The sequence below is a fragment of the Xenopus laevis genome, chromosome 2S (assembly GCF_017654675.1).
Source record: "Xenopus laevis strain J_2021 chromosome 2S, Xenopus_laevis_v10.1, whole genome shotgun sequence".
NCBI classification, from domain to species: domain Eukaryota; kingdom Metazoa; phylum Chordata; class Amphibia; order Anura; family Pipidae; genus Xenopus; species Xenopus laevis.
The window spans coordinates 83666646-83690413 of NC_054374.1; the positions used below are offsets into that span (position 1 = coordinate 83666646).

General features: G+C 38.7%; 1 protein-coding gene across 2 annotated transcripts in view; it reads left to right on the forward strand.

The window, feature by feature from the left end:
* Nucleotides 1–5426: 5426 nt before the first annotated feature.
* Nucleotides 5427–23768, forward strand: part of med13.S (mediator complex subunit 13 S homeolog) — a 63294-nt gene continuing 44952 nt past the window's right edge. For both annotated transcript variants that reach the window (XM_018249611.2, XM_018249612.2), the window contains exons 1-3: nucleotides 5427–6469; nucleotides 8774–9008; nucleotides 20642–20810. In XM_018249611.2, coding sequence (XP_018105100.1) covers nucleotides 6404–6469; nucleotides 8774–9008; nucleotides 20642–20810 — 470 coding nt within the window. In that variant the 5' untranslated portion in view covers nucleotides 5427–6403. The remainder of the gene's footprint in view (nucleotides 6470–8773; nucleotides 9009–20641; nucleotides 20811–23768) is intronic.

Here is a 23768-nt window from a genome sequence, read left to right on the forward strand (position 1 = left end):
TATGGTCAATCTTTGAATATGTAGGTACTGTACATAGATACAGTAGTATATTCTGACAAGTATCAGGTATATATTTAGCACTCGTCATGCTTTATTGATTTGGTATTGCAGAATACAAGAAGCAAAGTGTGATGTCCTCAGCGCCTCTTTTAGCTATTGGTATATATTTAGAGAATGTACCTGGAATATCATAGATTATTGTGATCACATAATGTGTGCTGCATGTATTTGTATGAAGTTTTGTGCATCACAAATACTTTGACACATAAGAGTTTGTATTATGTTGCAAGTATGTTTTTTTTTTTAGAAATTGCTCTTAAAATACAATTATGATGTTGCTAGACTACAAATCTGCAAATATATGTATGCTGTGTGATCTGTAGCCTATTCCAAATGTTTAAAGTGCAGTTGAGCAACAGTGTTTCTAGCCCATGTAACACCTGTCTTGAAGATGTGCTCATTCAGGCTGGACTTGTGGCAGGGGCAGTGTTCCATTCTATGCTTTGCACCAGATTGAAAGTCAACTATGCACAATAGCCCTGTCCTTACCTCCTGCCATATGGCCCCATTGCTGACTGCTCCTGCCTTGTGTGCGTCTCTAAATGACATGCAAGTTAAGGCTACACAGGGGGCGAAATCATATAGCTGAATTATGCTGGCTGATTTCAGCTGTACCGCAGGCAGTAGCCATCTCTCTTTTCCGCTATCAGAAGTGTTGAATCAGAAGCGGTGCAAACAGATTCAGTGGATTATGCAGAAGATCCACGAGTCTCTGCATTTTAAAACGAAATCCACCCAAGGACATTATCACCCTGCCCCCAGCCCACCATCATGAATACAGAACCCTAAACAAAGAAATCCTTGTATTCATCAGAGAGATCATAGACCTACACCTATGAGTGCGAGCACAGGATAGGTTACAAAATGTGTAAAACATGGTGGTTTGCACTGCTATGTCATATGTAAATTAACCTGTTATTAACCTTCATTATAAGCCATCTGTTTGTTATACAAAGTTAATTTCTGATAACCCTTAGAACAGTATGAACAACCATGTTAGAGATCAAAACAAGCAAAAATAGAAATGTGCACTTTTCCACACAAAAACATTAATTTTGTTCAAAGTTCATAATTAACATGTATATATTCAGCAACTGGCTTTAGGGAGCTTATGAAAAGCTATAGTATTCATCTTCTTAGTAATGTTGCTTGGGATCTTCAGGTCCCACAGTCTTCTGTAAATATGCAGCTGGGGAAGGGTGGGGCAGTAGTAACTGTGTAGGGGAAATCTAGAACTTCATTTAGGCAGAACAGCAATTTGTTGAATATTAGGATATTTCTCATAGGAGGGACTGATTAACCAACAGAAAAACTGACTGAAATAGGTCAGATGATGCTATGCAATGGAGTCTGTTGTTTTCCTGCTTCTGAATTTATTAGCAATTGCTCTTGGGTACAAGTTGTTAGTCTTTTGCTTCTAGTTTTTATATTTTCAGTACTTCTGTGCCTAAGAGAATAATTGTGCTTGTGTCCAAAAGATACTGTTTAATACTGTTTTGTGGATATGGATCTTTGGGGACAATAATAAGAACATTGGGCTAGTAATGTGAGGGTCAGGAAAACTCATCCCGCACTCGACACTAAACCACAAAACCATAACCTGCACCGACCCTAACCCACAAAATGTTACTATTGTAGGACCTGCACCCTTAGATCAGTGGTTTGAGTCACAAAAAGTCATATCTCAGAAAACACAGCTACTACAGTATTGTAGTGGCCCAGTGTGACCCACTCACACCATGGACACCCAAATTTCAGCCCAAACCCACCCATCCAGCCTGCGGGTCCCGGGTCAACCTGCACATTACTACTTCGTTGTAGGATATATTGCCTTGATTGAACTCCTTGACTGTTGTCAACATTGCCAATGTTGAGCGTTAAGGATAATATAATATATTTAATATAGAATATTTAACAAGAAGCTCATTATTTCGTTACTAATTACATTTATGTTTAAGACAACTAATCCACAAATTGAGCAAACCAATATGTAATGGCCCATTCTATTATTAGAATGCCATTCTCACTATCATGCCTTACAATATGTTCAGTTCCACATCTCCCCAAAGACTATTCACCCTCCTGCCTCATACTATGATCCCTTATTAGGATGAGTTGCTTGATGACTGCAGTGATAAATATTAGCAAGGCAACAAATACATCACAATGTCTGTTTTTTTTAATATGTAATGTTAGCAGCTGTAGTGATGCCATGTTTAACTTTTCATTATCGGCATGGGGAGGAGTGTATCACTAGTGTAGAGAGTGCAAACTGTCTGTTTCCTTATAATTATATTTCAGTAAAATGCTAGTACTGTGAGCTTGTATTATTATTATTATTAACATGTATTTATATAGCGCCAACATATTGCGTAGCACTGTAAAGTAACTGTGATTATACGACTACATCACATGAATTACATACATAGAATATATGGAGTAACAAACATCACAATCAATACAGGTACAAAGAGGTGAGGAAGGCCCTATGCATAGGCATACAGTCTAAAGGGAAGGGAGTAATACACAAGGTGTGGGAGTGGGCAAGATCGAAGTAAGTGGGTGAGAAATGTGGTGTTGTATGTGGTGTTGCGTTTGGTAGTTAAGCAGAGTGAGGGTAGGCTTCTCGAAAGAAGTGCGTTTTCAGAGATTTTTTGAAAGCAGAAAGGTTGGGAGAAAGGCGGACAGATCGTGGGAGAGCGTTCCAGAGGAGGGCTGCAGCCCTTCCAAAGTCTTGAATGCGAGCATGTGAGGAGGTAATGAGAGAAGAGTTGAGTAGCAGGTCAGTAGAGGAGCGTAGTAAGCGAGTGGGTGAGTATATAGAGATGAGTTCAGAGATGTAGGGTGGAGCAGAGTTGTGAAGTGCTTTGAAAGTCAGTGTCATTAATTTGAATTTGATTCTGAAAGGTAACGGAAGCCAGTGCAGGGATTGACAGAATGGCGAGGCAGAGGAGGAGCGGTTGCTGAGGTGTATGAGCCTCGCAGCAGTGTTCATTATGGACTGGAGAGGTGACAGTCTCTGGAGGGGGAGGCCAATTAAAAGAGAGTTACAGTAGTCTAGACGCGATATGATGAGAGAGTGAATAAGAATTTTGGCAGCGTCTTGGGTGATAAATGATCGTATTTTGGATATGTTCCTTAGGTGGAAGTGACATGATTTAATAAGTGACTGGATATGAGGAGTGAATGACAGGGCAGAATCTAGGATAACCCCAAGGCACCGGGCCTGGGGAGAGGGGGTGATAGTGGAATTGTTAACTATGATGGATGCTTCGGGGATGCTACTGGTGTTGCTTGGAGGAAAGAGAACCATTTCAGTTTTAGAGAGGTTTAATTTAAGGTAGCGTTGTGACATCCAGGTAGAGATAGCGGACAGGCAGGAGGAGACGCGAGTTAGGAGTTCTGGGTTGAGATCAGGAGATGAGAGATAGATCTGAGTATCGTCAGCATAGAGGTGGTAGTGGAAACCATACGAATTTATTAATTTGCCAAGGGAGGAAGTATAGAGGGAGAATAGTAATGGTCCCAGGACAGAGCCTTGAGGAACTCCAACAGAAATAGGTAGGGGAGAAGATGATACTCCATTGTAGGAGACACTGAAGGAACGATTGGTGATGTAAGAAGAGAACCAGGACAGGGCTGTGTCACGAAGGCCAAGCGACTGGAGGGACTGGAGGAGGAGAGGGTGATCTACAGTGTCAAATGCGGCTGAGAGGTCAAGCAGTATTAGTAGTGAGAAATGATTGTTGGCTTTAGCGGTTAAAAGGTCATTAGTTAGTCGAGTCAGGGCAGTTTCCGTGGAGTGTTGTGGCTTAAAACCAGATTGTAGGGGGTCCAGCAGGTTATTGTCAGAGAGGAATGAGGTAAGTCGGTTGTAGACTAGGCGCTCAAGTAGTTTAGAGATGAAAGGTAGCAGAGAGATAGGTCGGAGGTTGTCAAGATTGGAGGGATCCATGGGGGGCCTATATATATATATATATAATACACAAAAGCCATGAATATCTTGTAAATTATATCCTTATAAACGGTGAGTTCTGATGTCATCAGTTATAAACGGTGAGTTCTGATGTCATGATTACCTAAAATGTGTGTATTATAATAAATAAAGTACCCCCAGTTGCAAAATATGAGGATATTAGAAGTTACCTTGGAGTTCCATGACCTATATAAAAACACTCGGCCTTCGGTCTCGTGTTTTTATATGGTCATGAAACTCCTCGGTAACTTATAATATCCTTATATTTTACAAGAGGGGGTACTTTATTCACTATATAATACACAAAAGCCATGAATATCCTGTAAATTATATCCTTATAAACGGTGAGTTCTGATGTCATCAGTTATAAACGGTGAGTTCTGATGTCATTTCTGTCACATGACTCACTGAAATTTGTATATTATAATACATAAAGTACCCCCAGTTGTAAAATATGAGAATATTATAAGTTACCTCGGAGTTCCATGACCCGTATAATGAACCGTGAATTGGTCTAAAGGGCCTGAATTGGCAGATTAAATCTGCCCTATATGGTCACTTTAAGATAAATGCTAAATTAACACAGCAACCAGTCAGCGGCCTCATTTATTAACCTCACCGTGTAAGCACTGAAGCTTTGAGGAGTATAAAATTGACTCAGTGCTTTTGCACCTTGTGTTAATCCAATGCAAATGGCGGCAGTGTGGGTCCTGTTCACAATGGAAGTACTTGCTCATGCTTCTTCTTTCCACTGTGGACACTTTATAACTTGTGTATGTGAATGAGGGCCAAGATAGACACGGACACCCACATAAAAAAACAGTTGGCACTCCTCATACAGCTGAGCTCTGATGGTAATGCCAGGGTTCCATGATGGTGCAACGAATGCATGTGTTCTGTCACCACCAGCTGCAAAGGAAGCATGTATGGAAGCAAGTGCCTTTTATAACAACACCAACAGTCACTCCGTTTTGCGTTCATTTTAGCGCTTTGCACTTGTCTTTATAAATATAACTAAGGTTTCAAATGAGCTTCGCTACTTAACAGTAATATGTAACAACCCCCAATACGAGGCTGCTTAAACGCCTGCACATTGTACAGTGTTGCTTCTTCAGAGTAAAAGCAGAGAGCTTCACTTGCGGCTACAGGCTGTAAATCAGCACGTGTTACTAAATCAGCTGTTTATATCGTCAAGTGAAAAAAAGAAGCCAGAAGCCTGATGCGTTGAGTAAAGTAGCGATACCTCAATCTCACCAAACAGCGGCGCAGCAGCGGAGAACTATTTATGCAGCTCCGCCGAGCCCCCTTCTGGCCATTCCCAAAATGACCGTCATGCTCCTCCCCTTCTCACCTAGTCCCCAGTCCTCAGATTGGATCAGCCAATTAGGAATTCTAGCTGATAGTCACATGACCCCGCCCCGGCCAACCACAGACAAGAGGCCGAGCAGGCACCTCGGCCGCCATTAAAGAAAGGAATCTGTGAATTCAAATGGAAAACCTGACTCGACCTTAATTCTTTTATTTATTATTATCCCCTTGCCCTTTCGCCGGGTGGGATTTCTTTGAGGCAGGCCGGGGTGTCCAAGGCTGGAATCCCCGCAGCAGCGCCGGTAACAGGCTGTGTGTACGCAGGAGGGAGGCAGAGGAGGAGGGGGAGAGGAAAATGGCGAACCTGTGAGAGGAGAAGCGGATAAACAGTCGGAGTCTTGCGCTCTTACAGATTTCTTTCTCTTCAGTGGCTTTGTGGGGACTTGTTCCATTGCCCCCCTCCCCGGCGTGCCCTGAGGCCTCTTTGCGCTCCGGTGGCCGGGCGGTTCCCGCCATGCACTGCGCCCCTAGCCGGGCCACCAGCGCCGGGGGAGGGAGGACTGAGACACCACCCGGATACCTTCACTAGTAAAGCCCCTGGACACATTGGCTACATCTGTGTTGTCGCTCCAGGACCAGCTGCTTTTTGATCCATCGCACAAAATCGCTTCGCTTACCTCCAGGACACCGCATACCTCGTATGATTCGTGCCCCCTCTCGAGTTAGTGAGACCAGGACGCTGTACAAACCCAAGGGAACCTGCCTGTGTTTCCACCCCTCTTGCAAGCCTATGCCCAAGCCTCTGCCAAAGCCTCATTAACTCCTGATAGAATTCCTTCCAGTTGGATTGCACCCTACAACCAAATTAATGACTGGTTAGACCAGTTCTATTGGCATCTGCTCCTATCCCAAAGCTGCACAGATCCTGGATCTTATTTTCTGGGTTACTATATATTTTTCTTGTAAAGCAACGCTGAAGTGTCTTATTGTCCTAGCTGATTCCTATCTATTTTTCTTGTATCGGGGTGGGATAATGGCGTGTGTTTTCTGGCTGTGAGGATGAGTTCATGCTTTGTGCCGAACGGGGCCAGTCTGGAGGATTGCCACTCCAACCTCTTCTGTCTGGTGAGTATAGGTCTATCCATGTGCACAGCCTCCACTGTCTGCTACTACTACTACTACTACTTGTACACATGTGAATAGATTGACAGTGCAGACTCCACTGTGTGGGTGTGTGTGTATATCACACTCTCTGATCATGTTTGCCTCTTGCACTTGTACAGTATGTGGGGCTTGATGTCACACTGTGAATGTTCCATGCCCTCTGTACTGTACAGAGTGACAACCAAGGCACATGCACTGCACAATGAAACTACAGATGTCCAGCTGATGTTGAACTGAACCTCCCTTTTGAGTAGTTGATCAGTTACATGGCCACAGGTTACATTTTTCTTCTTAGAAACGTTAAGAAAATAAACTTTTTATGCACTAGTCTCTTGTTTTTTTTTTTTTAATCTACATAGCAGAATCCGGTACTTGAGGGATGTGCAGGAAAACTCGGCGTTGGCTGGCATAGTTTACATTTACCTTGAATGTTACAAATTGTTGCTAGGCATGACTAAAGCTGAAAATGACCAAACCTCTACATTGGCCGTCTCCTTGTCTCTTGTTCTGTTTGCATATGTTACCCCCTTCTGCTTATGTTTTTTTTTTTCCCATTTAGTGTTGGATCCTGTCCTGTCTGTGTTTAGTTCAGCTATTGTCATGTGTTAGGAATTAAGTTCATCATTACTCATGACCCATCCAGCTTTTAATATAACTTTTATATTTTTCCACACATCCTTTTCCAGAAGAAATATGTAGGCTTTTCTGTTTCAGTTTCTGCTTTACCACTGTGTGTACAACTTTCATTGGCTAAAGTTTTGTCACGCTATCTGGATATGATGCCTTCATGGTGAGGAATGAATATCCTGTAATGACCTGCTGGCTACTTTCTATACATTTAAGTCTGTTTACTTTTGTTTTATTGAAGTCACTATGTAGACCTTCTGTCTATGATAAATGTAGTTAACCCTCCCTATGTTCCTTTCTGTAGAAGTGGAGCAAAGGAGGAGGAAGGAAGCAGCCATTTTCCTGGCTTCCTAGCTGGGTTAGGCCTTTGCTTTAGGATCCACAGCTTTCTGCTTTAGACACACCCCCACTCCCATTTTTTTGAGTGTATGTCCCAGCACTCTTGTGGTGGTCTGCCCACATTATCTTTCTCATCCCCATATCACTGCACCACACAACATCCACCTAACATTCTAGCAGATGTCCATCTTGTTTTCTTTTATTTTCCCACCCTTGGTTTTCCAGGTTTATTCTCTTGTCATTCTTACTGTTGCCTTTCATGTTTATGCAGATGGAATGTTGGTTTTCTTAACTGGTATTTATACATATCCGTAAAAGTGATGTAGTGATATCAAAGATGTAGTAGGCTAAACATTCAGATTTAGCAATAGCGCTTAAGGTAGATTTTTCTTGACTGCCAGTAAAAAATGTAAACTTTGTTGAAGTGAAAATAATGCAAGTTTTTTTGGAACATGTCTCTTTTGTCACATTCTTGTTTACATGTGTATCTTTTGATCAGTTATTCCCAACCACTTACATTCTTGGAAGGTATGTTTTGAAATGTGAATAAAAATTCCTGCTCTCAACTAAGTGATTACATTGTTAAACCTTGAAATCTTTGTATTGTTGCCTTCCAAGTAATTAGTCTGGAATGTGCTTCTCCCAGCTAGACCGCTCATCTTTCTGACCAGTAAACTGTTCCTTTAAAAATAGTTTTTTTCCCCTCCTCGTCTTTAAATAGTACTTTTTTCCCCTTTTCTTAAAGTTTTTTCCTTTGGCTGGCATTAGTTTTCATATGTTGCCAGGTTTTAAATAAGGAGTTTTTGAATATTTTAAAAAAATATCTCCTAGTTTTGTATGAAGGTCTTTTACACACTTGATGATTTTCTGCATGCCGTTTGCTGTTTTAGGTAGCTGTACAACTCCTACTATGAAGTAATTCACACAGGTAGCTGCAACATTTGATGAGTTTCAAATGATTGCAATTTTTAAGCAGTAGCAGATCAATATAGTCAATACCACCCAAGCTAAATGCATTGAAGTTTTGATATGTCTCTAACTTTTAATATAGAAGTCCAATTTTTTTAAAGATCTATTGTGGTAATTTATCAGTTTATTTTATTTACCTGTTTTAAAAGCACAGCATCTACATTTCCACAGTTGCCTGCTTTGTTTATATTGAAAGATTCGTAGTGGCATTGTCACATAATCTTGGTGGCATAGGAGGGCTAATTTGAAAATTTCAACATATTGATTCAGTATATGATATAACTGGTGTTTCAATAGATGTCTTATTTATAAATCTCTTTTTTTGTTTAGGCTGATCTTACCGGGATCAAATGGAAGCGGTACATATGGCAAGGCCCAACTTCCGCTCCAATCCTCTTTCCAGTAACAGAAGAGGACCCTATTTTAAGCAGTTTCAGTCGATGCTTGAAAGCCGATGTGCTGAGCGTTTGGCGACGTGATGAGCGTCCGGGACGAAGGGAGCTGTGGATATTTTGGTGGGGAGATGATCCAAATTTTGCTGATTTAATCCACCATGATCTTGCTGGTAAGAAAACCAACTAACCTGGACTTATTGGGAAATTTTCAAAACATAACAATGCTTAAATGAGAAATAAGATTTTTTATGCTGTGCTACCTGTCTTTTTAAAGGGGAACTAAAGTCTAAAATAGAATAATGCTAGAAATGCTGTATTTTGTATACTAAATATAAACATGGACTTAATGCACCAGAAGCTTAATAAAACAAATGATTTATTCTTTCAAAGTTGCTCACAGGTGGTCATCATCTTGTTGTTAAACATCTTTGCAAGACGATGCACATGCTCCGTGTGGACTGGGCTTCAGTTGGGAGGTTAAGCTTAGGTATCGTCTTCTGGGTAGTAAGGTTTGAAAGTATGAAGTTTTTGCAGAGCAGCTAGGGACCGTCTCAAGTTTCCTGTCCATAGCAGTCAGAGCAAGTAAAATGGGGTAATTTCACCGCGTTCAGTCAGGTTTCTTATAAGAACAATACACCTTTTTTTAATTACAGTATATTGGAGGTAAAAAAAAATGAATTGACCATGTCCCCAAATATACTATCAAAGCTAACACTGTAATGCTCCCTGTTTGGTAGGTTCCAACTAATTTTTCTTTCACCCTTTTTATGAGCTGGACCCTTCCTGGTTAAGCATTTCATTGTGGCGAATGTCTAACAAATTACTGCAGTGTTATTCTGATTGAACCTGCTAAAGCTGTAGTGTTTATGTGCAGGTGTTCTGTCCAAGGTTTTTTCCATGGCTTGCTCCACCTTTTTATTTCCACAACTTAAATGTGCAAAGTGTTATTGATAATGCCAAAAATATCAGCATATACAGGAAAATGAGCAATTCACATTACTTGCCCCTTGTATTATCAGTTGTATCTATTTCAGGTACATGTGATTTACTAACATACATGTTTAATTGCACTATTGCATTGTCCTACAGCAACCAATGAAATTGCTTTTAACTTCTATTTGTCAGAGCAAAGCTAATTGTTTACTTGTTTCAATTGTTAAATGCCTTAGCACACTTGGTATTAAATCTTCTAGCAAGTTGGCTTAAGAGGGCCAGCAAAACTGAAATATGCAAATAGTCCATTCAGATTAAGCTGAAGTATTTAAAGGAACAGTAACACCAAAAAATGAAAGTGTTTTAAAGTAATGAAAATATCATGTAGTGTTGCCCTGCACTGGAAAAACTGATCTGTTTGCTTCAGAAACACTACTATAGTTCATATTAACAAGCTGCTGTGGAGCAATGGCGGAAATTCAAAAATGGCTATATGGCACAGTTTAACAAATGGATAACACCATTAGACAGAGCTTATTTGCTATCTGCTGTGTAACCTGAGCCTTTCCTCCTTTGAATGGCTGCCCCCATTGCTACACAGCAGTTTGTTTATATTAACAATAGTAGTGTTTCTAAAGCAAACACATCAGTTTTATCAGGGCAGGGCAACACTGTATTATATTTTCATTACTTTAAAACACTTATTTTTTGACGTTACTGTTCCTTTAAGTACTATTGTGTCTCTGTCTCCTTTAAACATCATTGGTCTGAAATGTGCTGTTCTATCACACTTTACAGTATGATGGGATGCTTGTGATTTTGACATCACAATATATTTTCTTTTGCCCCCTGTATTAAAATTGCAAGCATTTGGAGTAACAATCCGTGACCCTGGCTAATCTCCTTATGCAGGCAGCTAGAATTAAAAAGGAAGTAAAAAGGCATCTATATATCCTTATGCAACCAGTAAAAGTATATACATTGCTTTCGGTGATAAAAAAAAAAATTGGAACTATGGTCCTTTAAATCGTATTGCATGCCATTCCCCAACTTTTCTTTTTGTGGTCTCCTATTCAGTGGGATTTTACATAATACAAATTCACAATTGTTGCAAGTCATAGAGGGAAAAAAATAATCAAAATCAAACAATATTCTAGAAATATTGCCGGACAAATGTACTGATTAAGCAATGAGGCTTGATAAAGGGCCCTGTGTGGCCCGAAACGTTGCCATGTTTGGATGTCTGCACTGAGCCAATAAAGAACACGTTTTATATCACTAAACAAAGACTCGTGTGCTACAGCTAATGTGGAATTGCTATATTGGGACTGGTCAAAGGCAGGAGGCCTGATAGGCTGTTTAGCACCGGATACCTGAAAAGGTTGTATGGAGAACAGGTGAGCACTCTAATTTCTTTGTGTGAAATGTACTGATTAAGTTATTGCCCATATCAATACAGGGTTGTTAACGGTCTGCTACTGGCATATTATTTCTTTTATTGCAAACTTTTTAACAATTTTTACAATTTTTGGACATTGTTTAATGCTTTGGCTTTACTGTTATGTTTTTTTATGAAAAGCTTATAGGAACAGTAATACTTAATTACTTTTAAAGTGATAAAATATAATGTACTATTGCCATGTATTGGTAAAAGTTAGGTTAGAAAGACTACTATAGTTTATATAAATAGGCTGCTGTGTAGCCATGGGGGCAGCCATTTAGGCTGAAAAAGGAGAAAAGTCACAGGTAACTTAGCAGATAAACAATACGCTCTGTAATAGAATACAACTGTATTCTGCAGAATGCATCTGTTATCTGCTATGTAACCTTAACCTTGCATAGCTACCACATGACTACACAGCACCATATTTATATAAGCTATAGCAGTTTTTCTGAAGGAAACACCAGTTTTATCAGTGCAGGGCAACACTACATTAGATATGAATTACTTTTAAGCAGTTTGATTTTTTTGATGTTACTGTTCCTTTAAGGTTTTTCCCCTGAAAGAGTAATATGTAAAGAAGTATCCTACCCTCAGGCTGACCATCATATATTCTATTGTACAGTGCTGGCACTATAATTGTGAAGGTTTTGATACTCTGTGTATGTTTATTTTTAGGTTTGTCTGATTTGTACTCAATATAATCCGCTATACTACATCAGCTATAGATATAGAATTTACCTCCTTGTAGCAAAGGTGCGCGAATGGGTGTATTTATTCTGCAGTCTGGGCTGTTGGTTGTCTACTACTATACTTTTTATATCCTCAACATATTCTACAATGTTTTATGCAGGTTATACTTCATTAACATCAATTCTTCCCTAAGTGGATCTTGCAATCTAAGGATAAAGAGACACAGAGCTACTCATAGCAGCTACTACAAAATGCCTAAAAATACCCTGCCATAGAAAATACTGAGAATTGTCTCTGCCCAGCGACTAATCGCCTCTTCTCTGGGGCGACTAATCTCCCCGAACTGCTTCCCCGTGTCTTCTGCCTGCTTCATTGAAAAAACGCCTGCGGCAATGCACTCGTGTTGCTTCGATTTCTGAAGTTGCCTGAAGTTTCCTCGTGAAGCAGTTTGGGGAAGTTATTCGCCCCAAAGAAGTGGTGATTACTCGCCGTGCGAATAAATCTTCCCGAATCTCCTCCAGGTATGCTCTTGCCCTAAGGGCAGAGACAGATGCTCCGATTCGGGGAGATTAGTCGCCCATCGACAAATCTCCTCATCTTCGGGTTGACTAATCTCCTGAACTGCCTCTCGCCGGCTAGAATGTAAAGCTGGCCATAGATGTTGAGATTTTTAAAAGATCAGATCCTGATCGTGAGACCGCGATCTTCTCAGAACGATCGTACGAATTGACCATCAACTAAAAAGACCAATTTGCCAGGAAAAAAAGGGGAGCTGCCTGCTTGGCCCTGCAAACATAGATAGATTGCACTGGGACCGACAAAGATTTTTTGACCTGGCCAATCAATTTCCTGACTGATGTCGGCCGAAAAATCGTAAGATGTACGATCGTTCGAATCCCACTAACCGCACGATAATTTCGAAGTATCGGTCGAGCTTCCCTAAAATCGGTCATTCGGCAAGAAGAATCGTCACGTCGGTGGGATGCGCTTCGTTTTCCGAAGTTGCGTCATGAGGAAACTTTGGGCGACTTCAGAAAACAAGCGCTCCGAGTGCCACCGAGATTCTAGCCGGCGGGAGGCAATTCTGAAAGATTCATAACAACTTTTCAATTTGCTGTACTTTTTTTTTTAGATAGTTTTAGATCGTTTGTGCATTCTCAGCCCCTTTTGAAATGTAAGTTAGTGTGTTGTAGGAGGTAATTATTGTAAGACCATCTGCAGTTAGTCGTGTGTGTGTGTGTGTGTGTACGTGCACACTTCTGCAGCTCTCCTGTTTGGAATCAAATCTGTAATTTGATGCTCACATCCAGGGAGCGGTTGATGGCGGTCTGAAGGATGAATAGCAGTGCGTCTGATAAGAATGTGAAATAATAAATAAAATCTGTTATAAGTGTTGCTTCTGAATGCTGAACATTGCAGACAGATTATATTATTTTAAAAGTAAGGTTAATAAAAGGCTCAAACATTTGCAGAAGTTCTCAAATGTTAAAATTAACGTTTATGTTCGTTTTTATGCAGAATTTGGCAGCCTTTCCACAGACAAAGGCATGTTTAGCATGTTTACAACATTTAATAAATGAAGTAGCTCGTATTTTGATTTGTTTTGACCTCAAAGCTGACAATAGGCAAAAGGATTGTGGATCTTGGCACAATTTGGCTACTTATGTGGTAAACCAAATTCATCTGATTCTATTGTTTAGCCCAGGGGGTCTTTAGGCTTTTTAACCTGTGAGCAACATTCAAATGTAAAAAGAGTTGATAAACAACACAAGCATGTAAAATTTACATGGGAAGTGCAAAATAAGGGTTATTTTTGGCCATTTGGTAGCCTCTGTGAGGACTGGCAGCCTATAGGAGGCTCTGCTTGGCAGTGTATCTGGTTTTTATGCAACCAAAACTTGCCTCCAAGCCAGGAATTCAAAACGAATCACCTGCTTTGAGGCCACTGGTTTAGCCTATGGGTCACCAGATGGATCAAAACAGCTGCCTGTGCAGTTGAGAACCACTTTTTACAGCTACACCCTCTTCTGACAAATGTTATTCCTGCCTGATTCTTTGACCATAACAGGCTGCTATTTAGGCTCCATACATGGATCAAAAAGCTGATAAAGGTGTTCGAAGTGGCCAGCAAATGTAAGCACAAGTGCGGCCAGTTTAGAAGCAAAGACTGGTGAAAATCTAGTTCCATGTATGTAACATTATCTTCAAGGGGTTGTTCACCTTCCAAATACTTTTTTCAGTTCAGTTGTTTTTAGATTGTTCCCCAGAAATAAACTTTTTTTTTCAATTACGCTCCAATTTTTATTTTTTACCATTTTTCCAAAACCTATGTTTAAAGTTGAATGTTCGTCTCTGGTTTTTGAGTCTGGCAGCTCCATAATTCAGGTGCAGATTCCGAACTGTTACAATTTTACAAGATTTAGTTTATAAATTACAACATTTAGTTTATAAATTACAACATTTAGTTTATAAATAGTATTGGCAACTATTGTATCAATTCTAACAGCTGCCTTTAATGAAACCCAGGGATTCTGCTCAGCAGGGACACAGATAAGAAATGTATCAATTTAGAACAGTTTACAGGGTTGGCGACCCCCCCCCCTTCCCAGAGCTGTTTTAGAAGGTAAGAAATGAAACTTTACACTTAAATATTAGAAAACGGTTGCTCATAGAAAATAGAAAGTCGTTTGAAAAAGTCTATTTCTGAAACCAACTGAACCGGAAAAAATTTTGGTAGGCAAAAACCCACTTTAAACTGCATTTATATATTTCGGGGCAGTATGGCTGTATGTTATACAGTTGACATTTGTTTCTAATGTCCATTTGCCAACTACTTTATATACCTGAGAAAAATGCAGTAGCAGTTTATAGTCTGACTACTCTTTAAACACATAAATCTACTTTTACAGTGATGAGTGCGAATTAAAATTGCCGTGTATAATTACAAAACAACACAAGTTTCAAAAGCACCACTTCTGCAGCTGTTACAAGAGCAGGTTTCAATCATTTCCTGTTACCTATTTTTGATCAACTGATGGAAGGTCTTTTTATGTTACTCTGTCAGTCACTGAACACCGAAACATTCCTGTGATTCGATATATTCACCAAAATAGAAATTGTTTTAAATTAATTATTTTATTGATAGTGAACTTTGTGTGTGTGTGTGTTGCTACTTGTCACATTCGGGTGCATCTTGACTATGCTTCACACAGTTTCTGTTTTGTAAATTGTCTGCTTACTTTTCCCAGTATTTTTGTGTGTTTTTACACCTACTGCCCACCCACCCCCTGTTCTTCTTCCCTCTCAATCCCTTCTGTGAAATGCACAGCTGTTTTCTTTTATGCCACATCCCATTTCTTGCATTTAGAACAAGTATCTCTATTTGTTAATGTAGTTGAACACAGCTTTTACACTCTTATGGTTCCATACAGGCAAACTGTTTTTTTAAATCTATATTTTGTTTTCCCAATTTTTACTCCACTTTGACTCTACTTTGACTCCTCCCCCCCCATCAACGTCCCAATTTAGATTTTTAAAATCAGTTATTTGTAAATATTATTGCAATTGAAGGTGGTACCTGTCTCCTATAACTCTCTCCTCTACTTTCCCTGGTTGCTTAGTGTATATTTCTAAACAATAGATATGTACATCTCATAATTAGTATATTAAAAAAAAAAATCTGTAATGCCTGAATCTTCCATTACCCTATCTACCTTTTTTTAAAGCACTAAAATATTTAGCAGCACTGTGAAGTCCTTTTTAAAGGGAACAGGTATTTTCAACATCATGTTTTACAAAATTGCTGTGCATCCTGTTTGTGTAAATGGTGGGTTTATTGGCCAGGTTGACTGTTGCATCCATGGTTGTAGCTCCACACAGGCTGACACCATGTCTGTCGATGAAGCTACAGGAATGAGTGTCTGACAGCAGATCTGCTGGCTGTGCCCTTGACCATAAGCTAGCCAAATATGTTCCTAGCTTTTGTTCCATTTCAACCAAGGCCCAATAAGACAATTAGGATTTGATAGCACATTTGCATGAATTGTTTAAAATTCAAGCATATACTGTATCGTGGTTAGACCTTACCTAGACTTCCCCACATATGTAGATTCTGGTCCTGAACTGACCATACAGACCATTTCATTGATTCGCTGACCCCATAAACGGATTTAGCACCAGTTTGGTACAATTAATTGTCCTTTTCAGTAGAGCACCTGGTGGGTGTATGAATAAGATTGTTTTATCTAAATAAATCATTTTCAATTTTATTAGAAACTGCTTTTGCCTTAACAAACAACCTATTGAAACTGTTGTTTTAACTGTAAGAAGATTCAAAAGATTTGTTTTGCTGCTAAACTATGCTTTTAAATGGCCTTTAACAGAATGAAACCAAATGTTTCTCAGAGCAGTAAATGTACTTGGTTTTCTCTTATATACACATGGCACTTTCAAAACAATCTTTTTACTTAAGGAAAAACAAGAAACATGCCTATTAGAGCATGTGCTTAGAGCTTAAATGCATGTTTCACAATGACCAGTACCTTGATTTTCTCTAGTGTAGAAGTGTTGCAATCTGATCCTCCCCTAAATTAAAGAGCTGCTGTATTTGGGAATGCCTTGCAGCTTGGGCAGTCTGTTCCATATGCTTGCTAGGGTATCTGGTTACATGCTCTGAGATTCCTCTTTCCTCCCCTTCATTTTTGCACTGCAGGCATTTTCAATGGATGTGGCTTTGGTTTCCCCCCAGCCTTTTCTAAAATATAGCTTTTCATTTTTTCCCCCTCTTTTATAAATAATGCTATTCGCAGCTTAGAATAATTGCTGCAATGGATAGAGACTATTAACTAGTCAGTGGGCGTATGTTAAAGGATATGCAGAGGTTGGAAACAAACTTGATTTTTCATTGTATATATCACTTGAAAAATAAGTAGGTGTGCCTGTTTACTGCTCAGTTGATCTATAGAGAAGCCTATTTTTCTAGCAAGGGGTCACAACTTGCTCTTTCTCTGTGGGATTAATTGATTTTATTATGCACATTGTAAATAGCGTAAATTTTAATGAACAGGTATTGGATCCATTATCCGGAAACCCATTATTGAGGAAGTTTTGAAATTACATAAAGGCCATCTCCCATAGACTCCGTTTTATCCAAATAATCCACATTTTTTCTATATAATAAGACAGAACCTTGTACTTGATCCAAACGAAGATATAATTAATCCATATTGAAAGCAAAACCAGCCTATTGGGTTTATTTAATGTTTACATGATTTTTAGTAGATTTAAGGTATGAAGATCTAAAGTACAGAATGATCCCTTATCTGGAAAACTCCAGGTCCCAAGCATTCTGGTTAACGGTTCCCATACCTGTACATTACAAAGTACTATCGAGAGAGAGAGTTTGTCATTTCATCCATATATGTTTGTACAGTACACAGTGAAACGAAACAACGTGCAAGTGCAAAAATATGCAACTCCTGCAAGACAGGACAGCATAGTGCAGGGACAGGACAAGACAGTGCACACTTAGCAGATGTAATATGTTAAAGGGATACTGTCATGAGAAAAAAATTTTTTCAAAATGAATCAGTTAATAATAGTGCTGCTCCAGCAGAATTCTGCACTGAAATCCATTTCTCAAAAGAACAAACAGATTTTTTTTATATTCAATTTTGAAATCTGACATGGGGCTAGACATATTGTTAATTTCCCAGCTGCCCCAAGTCATGTGACTTGTGCTCTGATAAACTTCAATCACTCTTTACTGCTGTACTGCAAGTTGGAGTGATATCAACCCCCTCCCTTTTTACCCCCAGCAGCCCAACAAAAGAACAATGGGAAGGTAACCAGATAACAGCTCCCTAACACAAGATAACAGCTGCCTGGTAGATCTAAGAACAGCACTCCATAGTAAAAACACATGTCCCACTGAGACACATTCAGTTACATTGAGAAGGAAAAACAGCAGCCTGCCAGAAAGCATTTCTCTCCTAAAGTGCAGGCACAAGTCACATGACTGAGGGCAGCTGGGAAATTGACAAAATGTCAGATTTTAAAATTGAATATAAAAAATCTGTTTGCTCTTTTGAGAAATGGATTTCAGTGCAGAATTCTGCTGGAGTAGCACTATTAACTGATGTGTTTTGATGAGTGTATCATTGTTATATGATAGTAGTAAGAACATGATAAAGAATATGATAAAGTGCCGATGTGCTCATAGAGAACAATTGTATGAACAATAGCTATTTATTTATACAATGGTGTGCAGTGGCTGTGTAACGTTGTGGTAAATGGTAAGGTCAGATGGGAGTGTGTGTGTGTGAGAGAGAGAGATCTGTCCGGTCCCTGAGTATTCAGGAGCCTTATGGCTTGGGGAAGAATTTGTACCTTTTTCCAGATGGCAGTAGTGTGAACAGTGAGTGTGAGGGGTGTGTTGGATCAGCCACAATGCTGGTGGCTTTACAGATGCAGCGAGTGGTGTAAATGTCCTTGATGGAAGGAAGAGAGACACCTATGATCTACTCTGCTGTCTTCACTATCCTCTGTGACAGTGCAGTTTCCAGCCTAGACAGCGATACAGCTGCTCAGGATGCTCTCGATAGTCCCTCTGTAGAAGGAACAAAGAAGAACAAATTCAAAATAGGAACAAACCTACAGACCCTATCTTGTACCTAACCTGGGGACTGCCTGTATATAGAATCAAAAGGAACACACTTTTATCTAAGCCTTTACATCTGTTTTTATTTGCTTATGTTGTCAGTAACCTGACCAGAATAACAATATTCACATGTGCAAAATATTGCTATGTTCATAAGCTACATCAGCGTTCAGTAAAAACTTTGCATAATTCATAATTACCCCTAAAAACCTCTATTTGCCATTTCTTGGAGTGATGGGTGTAAGACCTGTGAGTGCGATGTAATATGATTTTATATATGTACGCATGTAATAAACAACCAGATGGATACTGGGTTCAGTAGCAATGCATTTAAGCATAACTTTAAAACCACCAGAAATATTTGTGTATTGGTAATATGCTTAAAATGTTCCATCATTACCGTGTATGAAAATATTTTCTTTTGGGAGCAGAACCCCCTTTAGGAGATCCTGGAATCCTTTAGATACTTAAACAGAGGAGCAAGCAGGATACATAAACTATTTTTAGCATTATGGATTCTTCTGTGACAAATGCTGAGCAGGGGCTTTTGCTGCTCATTGAAGCTTGTGATCCTCCATATTAGCAGTTACTAGCTCCACTGCTGTTACTTTTTTTTTTTTTTTTATCTGACATTTTCACATTTTAAAATGTTTAAATATTTTTTATCAAGGTGGCCAATCTGTTCTCACTAAGTGACATCTAGAAAGATCCTGGTACACTAATAAGAGAACAAAAAAAGCCGATTTCCGGTATCCCTTGCAGCTAGATGTGTAAGATTGTGGCTTTTTACATCTATAGTGAAGAATTACCTTGTGTAATAAATGCAGCTTGTTTTTAATAAGATGCTACTAGAGGATATAGCATGTTTTTGTGTCATTAAAAATGTTTGTGTAATTTCTGTGTCATTAAAAATGAAGTTCAGAAATGGGCATTATAAACATTCACTTGCTAGAAGTGCTCTCTAATCAAGAGAACTGCAAGCAACACTATGAGCCTATGTGCAATGGTGCTAACCTTATATGTCCCAATAATATAGGGTTTAATTTCCCATTAAAGATGCATGTTAAAAATTGCCTAAAAAATGCTGTAATCTGTTGCTTAAGTATTAATTTTGGGCATATAGTTTGCTTTTAACTCTGATAATAAATGCACTGGTCATACATAGCAAGGCAAACAACTGATATCAATTATTGTATATACATTTAGAAATAGAGCTTTTGCTGGTGCACTCTTTTTTTTGTCTGATATTGATATTGCATTATATCTAAAGCACTTCCATTATAAGCTTGTTTCCTTTCATATCTGTCTGATTGGGAATACTAGTTTTGTGTTAGCTAGACCTATTGCTTAGATGTTCTTCCCAAGCCTGGATTATTTACATTTTCTAGTAAGGTAGAGCGTGAACCCATAATCTGCCCTCAGAAAGCTAATTTGTCAGGATAATCGGGTGAAAATTGGAGCATTGTATGATAACATCTTTTATCCAAAAGTACATGAAGAAATTTTAGTTTTTTTTAGCATTGCCAGTGCTGGTATATTCTTTATACTAAGCAACATTTTTCAGGAAATTCTTTGGATATAATGGCCAGTTAAATCACAGATGACATATGCCAGATGCCATAGAAGTTATAAAGCAGATGTGGGAAAAAAACTAAAGAAATACACATAATACAGCTAATCATATTTTTTTATTTTAATTGAAAGTTGTATGATTAAACTTTAGTTGAAATGGCAGGTGGTGTATATGGCAAATAATGCAGCTCTATTTTATAATAGTATTTCACTTTACATGTACAACACGAGGACAAAAGCAAAACTATTTGATATTGTTCATTTGGAAACTGTTCAGCAATTCTACACATCACATGGGCGCAATTACACTTTGAATCCATAATAGAATAAACCTTATCTTTCCAACAATTGTCCAGACATATTGCCTAATTTTATCCAGAACTACAGGTAATACAATGACCTATTTCTCGTTAGTTGAAAAGAAAGCAAATCCCTCCATGATGAGGCCAGCATATTGAAATGGGACTCTGAAAACTAAAAGTGCAAATACTATTTTGTTTTCACAGATGAGGAAGATGGCATTTGGGACAATGGGCTTTCCTATGAGTGTCGCACCTTGCTCTTTAAGGCTATACACAACCTTCTGGAAAGATGCCTCATGAACCGTAACTTTGTGCGCATCGGGAAATGGTTTGTTAAGCCTTATGAAAAGGATGAAAAACCGGTCAATAAAAGGTAAACTTTTTTTATTTTCTTTTCTACTATGAAACAGTCATTGTGTTAAAGCTACAGGTATGCAACCTGTTATCCAGAATGCTCAGGACATGGGGTTTTACATATTAAGAATCTTAAAGGGATACTGTCATGGGAAAAAACATTTTTTCAAAATTAATTGGTTAATAGTGCTGCTCCAGCAGAATTTTGCGCTGAAATCCATTTCTCAAAAGAGCAAACAGATTTTTTTTTTATATTCAATTTTGAAATTTGACATGGGGCTATACATATTGTCAATTTCCCAGCTGCCCCAAGTCATGTGACTTGTGCTCTGATAAACTTCAATCACTCTCTTTACTGCTGTACTGCAAGTTGGAGTGATATCACCCCCCTCCCTTTTCCCCCCCAGCAGCCAAACAAAAGAACAATGGGAAGGTAACCAGATAACAGCTCCCTAACACAAGATAACAGCTGCCTGGTAGATCTAAGAACAACACTCAATAGTAAAAACCCATGTCCCACTGAGACACATTCAGTTACATTGAGAAGGAAAAACAGCAGCCTGCCAGAGAGCATTTCTCTCCTAAAGTGCAGGTACAAGTCACATGACCAGGGGCAGCTGGGAAATTGACAAAATGTCTAGCCCCATGTCAGATTTCAAAATTGAATATAAAAAAATCTGTTTGCTCTTTTGAGAAATGGATTTCAGTGCAGAATTCTGCTGGAGTAGCACTATTAACTGATGGGTTTTGAAAAAAACGTGTTTTCCGATGACAGTATCCCTTTAAGAATCTTTCTGTAATTCATAGATGCATCGATATTATCGTACAAAATATCTTACATATGCTAATCATTGCATGTGTGGTGGGAGACAAGGTGACCAACATTGGTAAAAAGCCTTTGATATTGGTTGTTTCATCGATCGGTCAGGACTGAACATTTTTGTCCCACACCTTTGAAGGTTCCAGAACATCATAACCTTAATGCTGAATCATCAGAGCTAATCAATATTTGTTTTTACCTGCATATCTGACGATTCCGCTCTCAATGTTAATAAGAGTGTAACATGTGTGGCCACCTTTAAGTCTACTTTTACATTTGCCATTATTTGTGTCCCAACTCAGGGCTTCAGTTCCAGCATATCGAGCATTTTAGGATGCTAGGAGCTGTAGTCCTAAAATGTTGCTGACATCAAGTAGGTTTCAATACTAAAATGTATTTTGAGTTATGATTAAAATTTCCTAAACTTTCCCTTGACCCTGTGCTGCCTAGGGTCAGCTATAGACTTATACCATGTTTTAATATCCTATGTGTACCGTATATACTCGAGTATAAGCCGAGTTTTTCAGCCCCCAAAATATGCTGAAAAACGCTACCTCGGCTTATACTCGGGTCAAGCGCAAAAACGGTCGCTGGCGCCTAAGAATAGTCGCGGCATCCAAGAATATTTGCCGGCGTCCAAGAATAGTCTCCAAGAATATTCGCCGGCGTCCAAGAATGGTCGCCGGCACCTCCAATGGGAGCAGAAACCCTCAATTTTTTGATTGAAACTTACCAGAAGCTGCTGCATTTCTCACCCTCGGCTTATACTTGAGTCAATAAGCTTTCCCAGTTTTTGGAGGTAAAATTAGGTACCTCGGCTTATACTCGGGACGGCTTATACTCGAGTATATACGGTATAAAGTAGTGTAATTATAAAAGATGTTATCTGGAAACTGAACTTATTGTGTCAATCTCAAAATGTTATGTTGCATATATTGAACTGTAGTCAACTTTTTGACAACACATATATTATGCTTGTTACAGCCAATGAATATTATTTTAAAATATTTTATTTAAAATAAAGGCGTGATAGCATTTTTACCCCAGCATGGTATCCAGAAACTTAAAGGAATAGTAACACCAACAAATGAAAGTGTATAAAAGTAATTAAAATATAATGTACTGTTGGCCTGCACTAATAAAACTGACTTGTTTGCTACTATAGTTTATATAAATAAGCTTCTGTTTAACCATGGGGGCAGCCATTCAAAGCTGAAAAAAGGTGAAAGGGCACAGGTTACACAGCAGTTAACAGATAAGCCCTGTTGTAAACAATGTGATTCTACATAGCTTATCTGTTATCTACTATTTGTCTTGTGCTTGAATGGCAGCCCCCCCCCCCCGACTACACAGAAATTTGTTTATATAAACTTCATTTTTTTTTTTGAAGCAAACACCCGTTTTACCAAAACTACTGTAGTTTTAGACAATATATATATATATATATATATATATATATATTCATTACTTTAAAACACTTTAATTTTTTGATGTTACTGTACCTTTAAATGCTTCTGAAGAGGTGTGATCGCCTGTTTTCAGTGTGAGACAAAAATAGTTTGTTTTGCAGATGCATTTTGCCTGCCATTGCTATAGCTTTAATTATATGTTGAACCAAACTGTAGAGAGACTGAAAAAAAAAATTCTGAAATTGTGGGTGGAGGAAAAGTTTTTTATTTTTTTGCGAGACATGCAGCAAATTGGGAAAATATGCATTATTCAGTGATTTATACTAAAAAGAAACTAAGATTTTTATGAAAAAGCAATATGTGATAGCACAAGCTGTTTAGTTCATGTTTAATAAGATGCAAATAGGCTGTTATATTTCCCTTTTAAATGTGGCAATGGCGAGCCTTGTCTTTAAAGTAACAATGTTAAATGATTGTATGTTGTGTAGATAAGCTAAGCTTGTATCCTCCACTGTGTATTGTAACTTTATATTGCTTTGGTCAAAGTTTACAAAACCCTGATTGCCTTGTCAGATATTTTGCTCTGTGGTGTATTCTGGAAATCTAAGAATTGCTTTTAAGATAGCTTATTTCCATCAACAGAAATTAATTTCTTGGAACAAACATTTAATAAGAAATTTTCATGCATTGCAGGTACTGTAGGCTGCCGGATGTAAGCAAACAATACACTTGCAGTTTTGCATGCTAA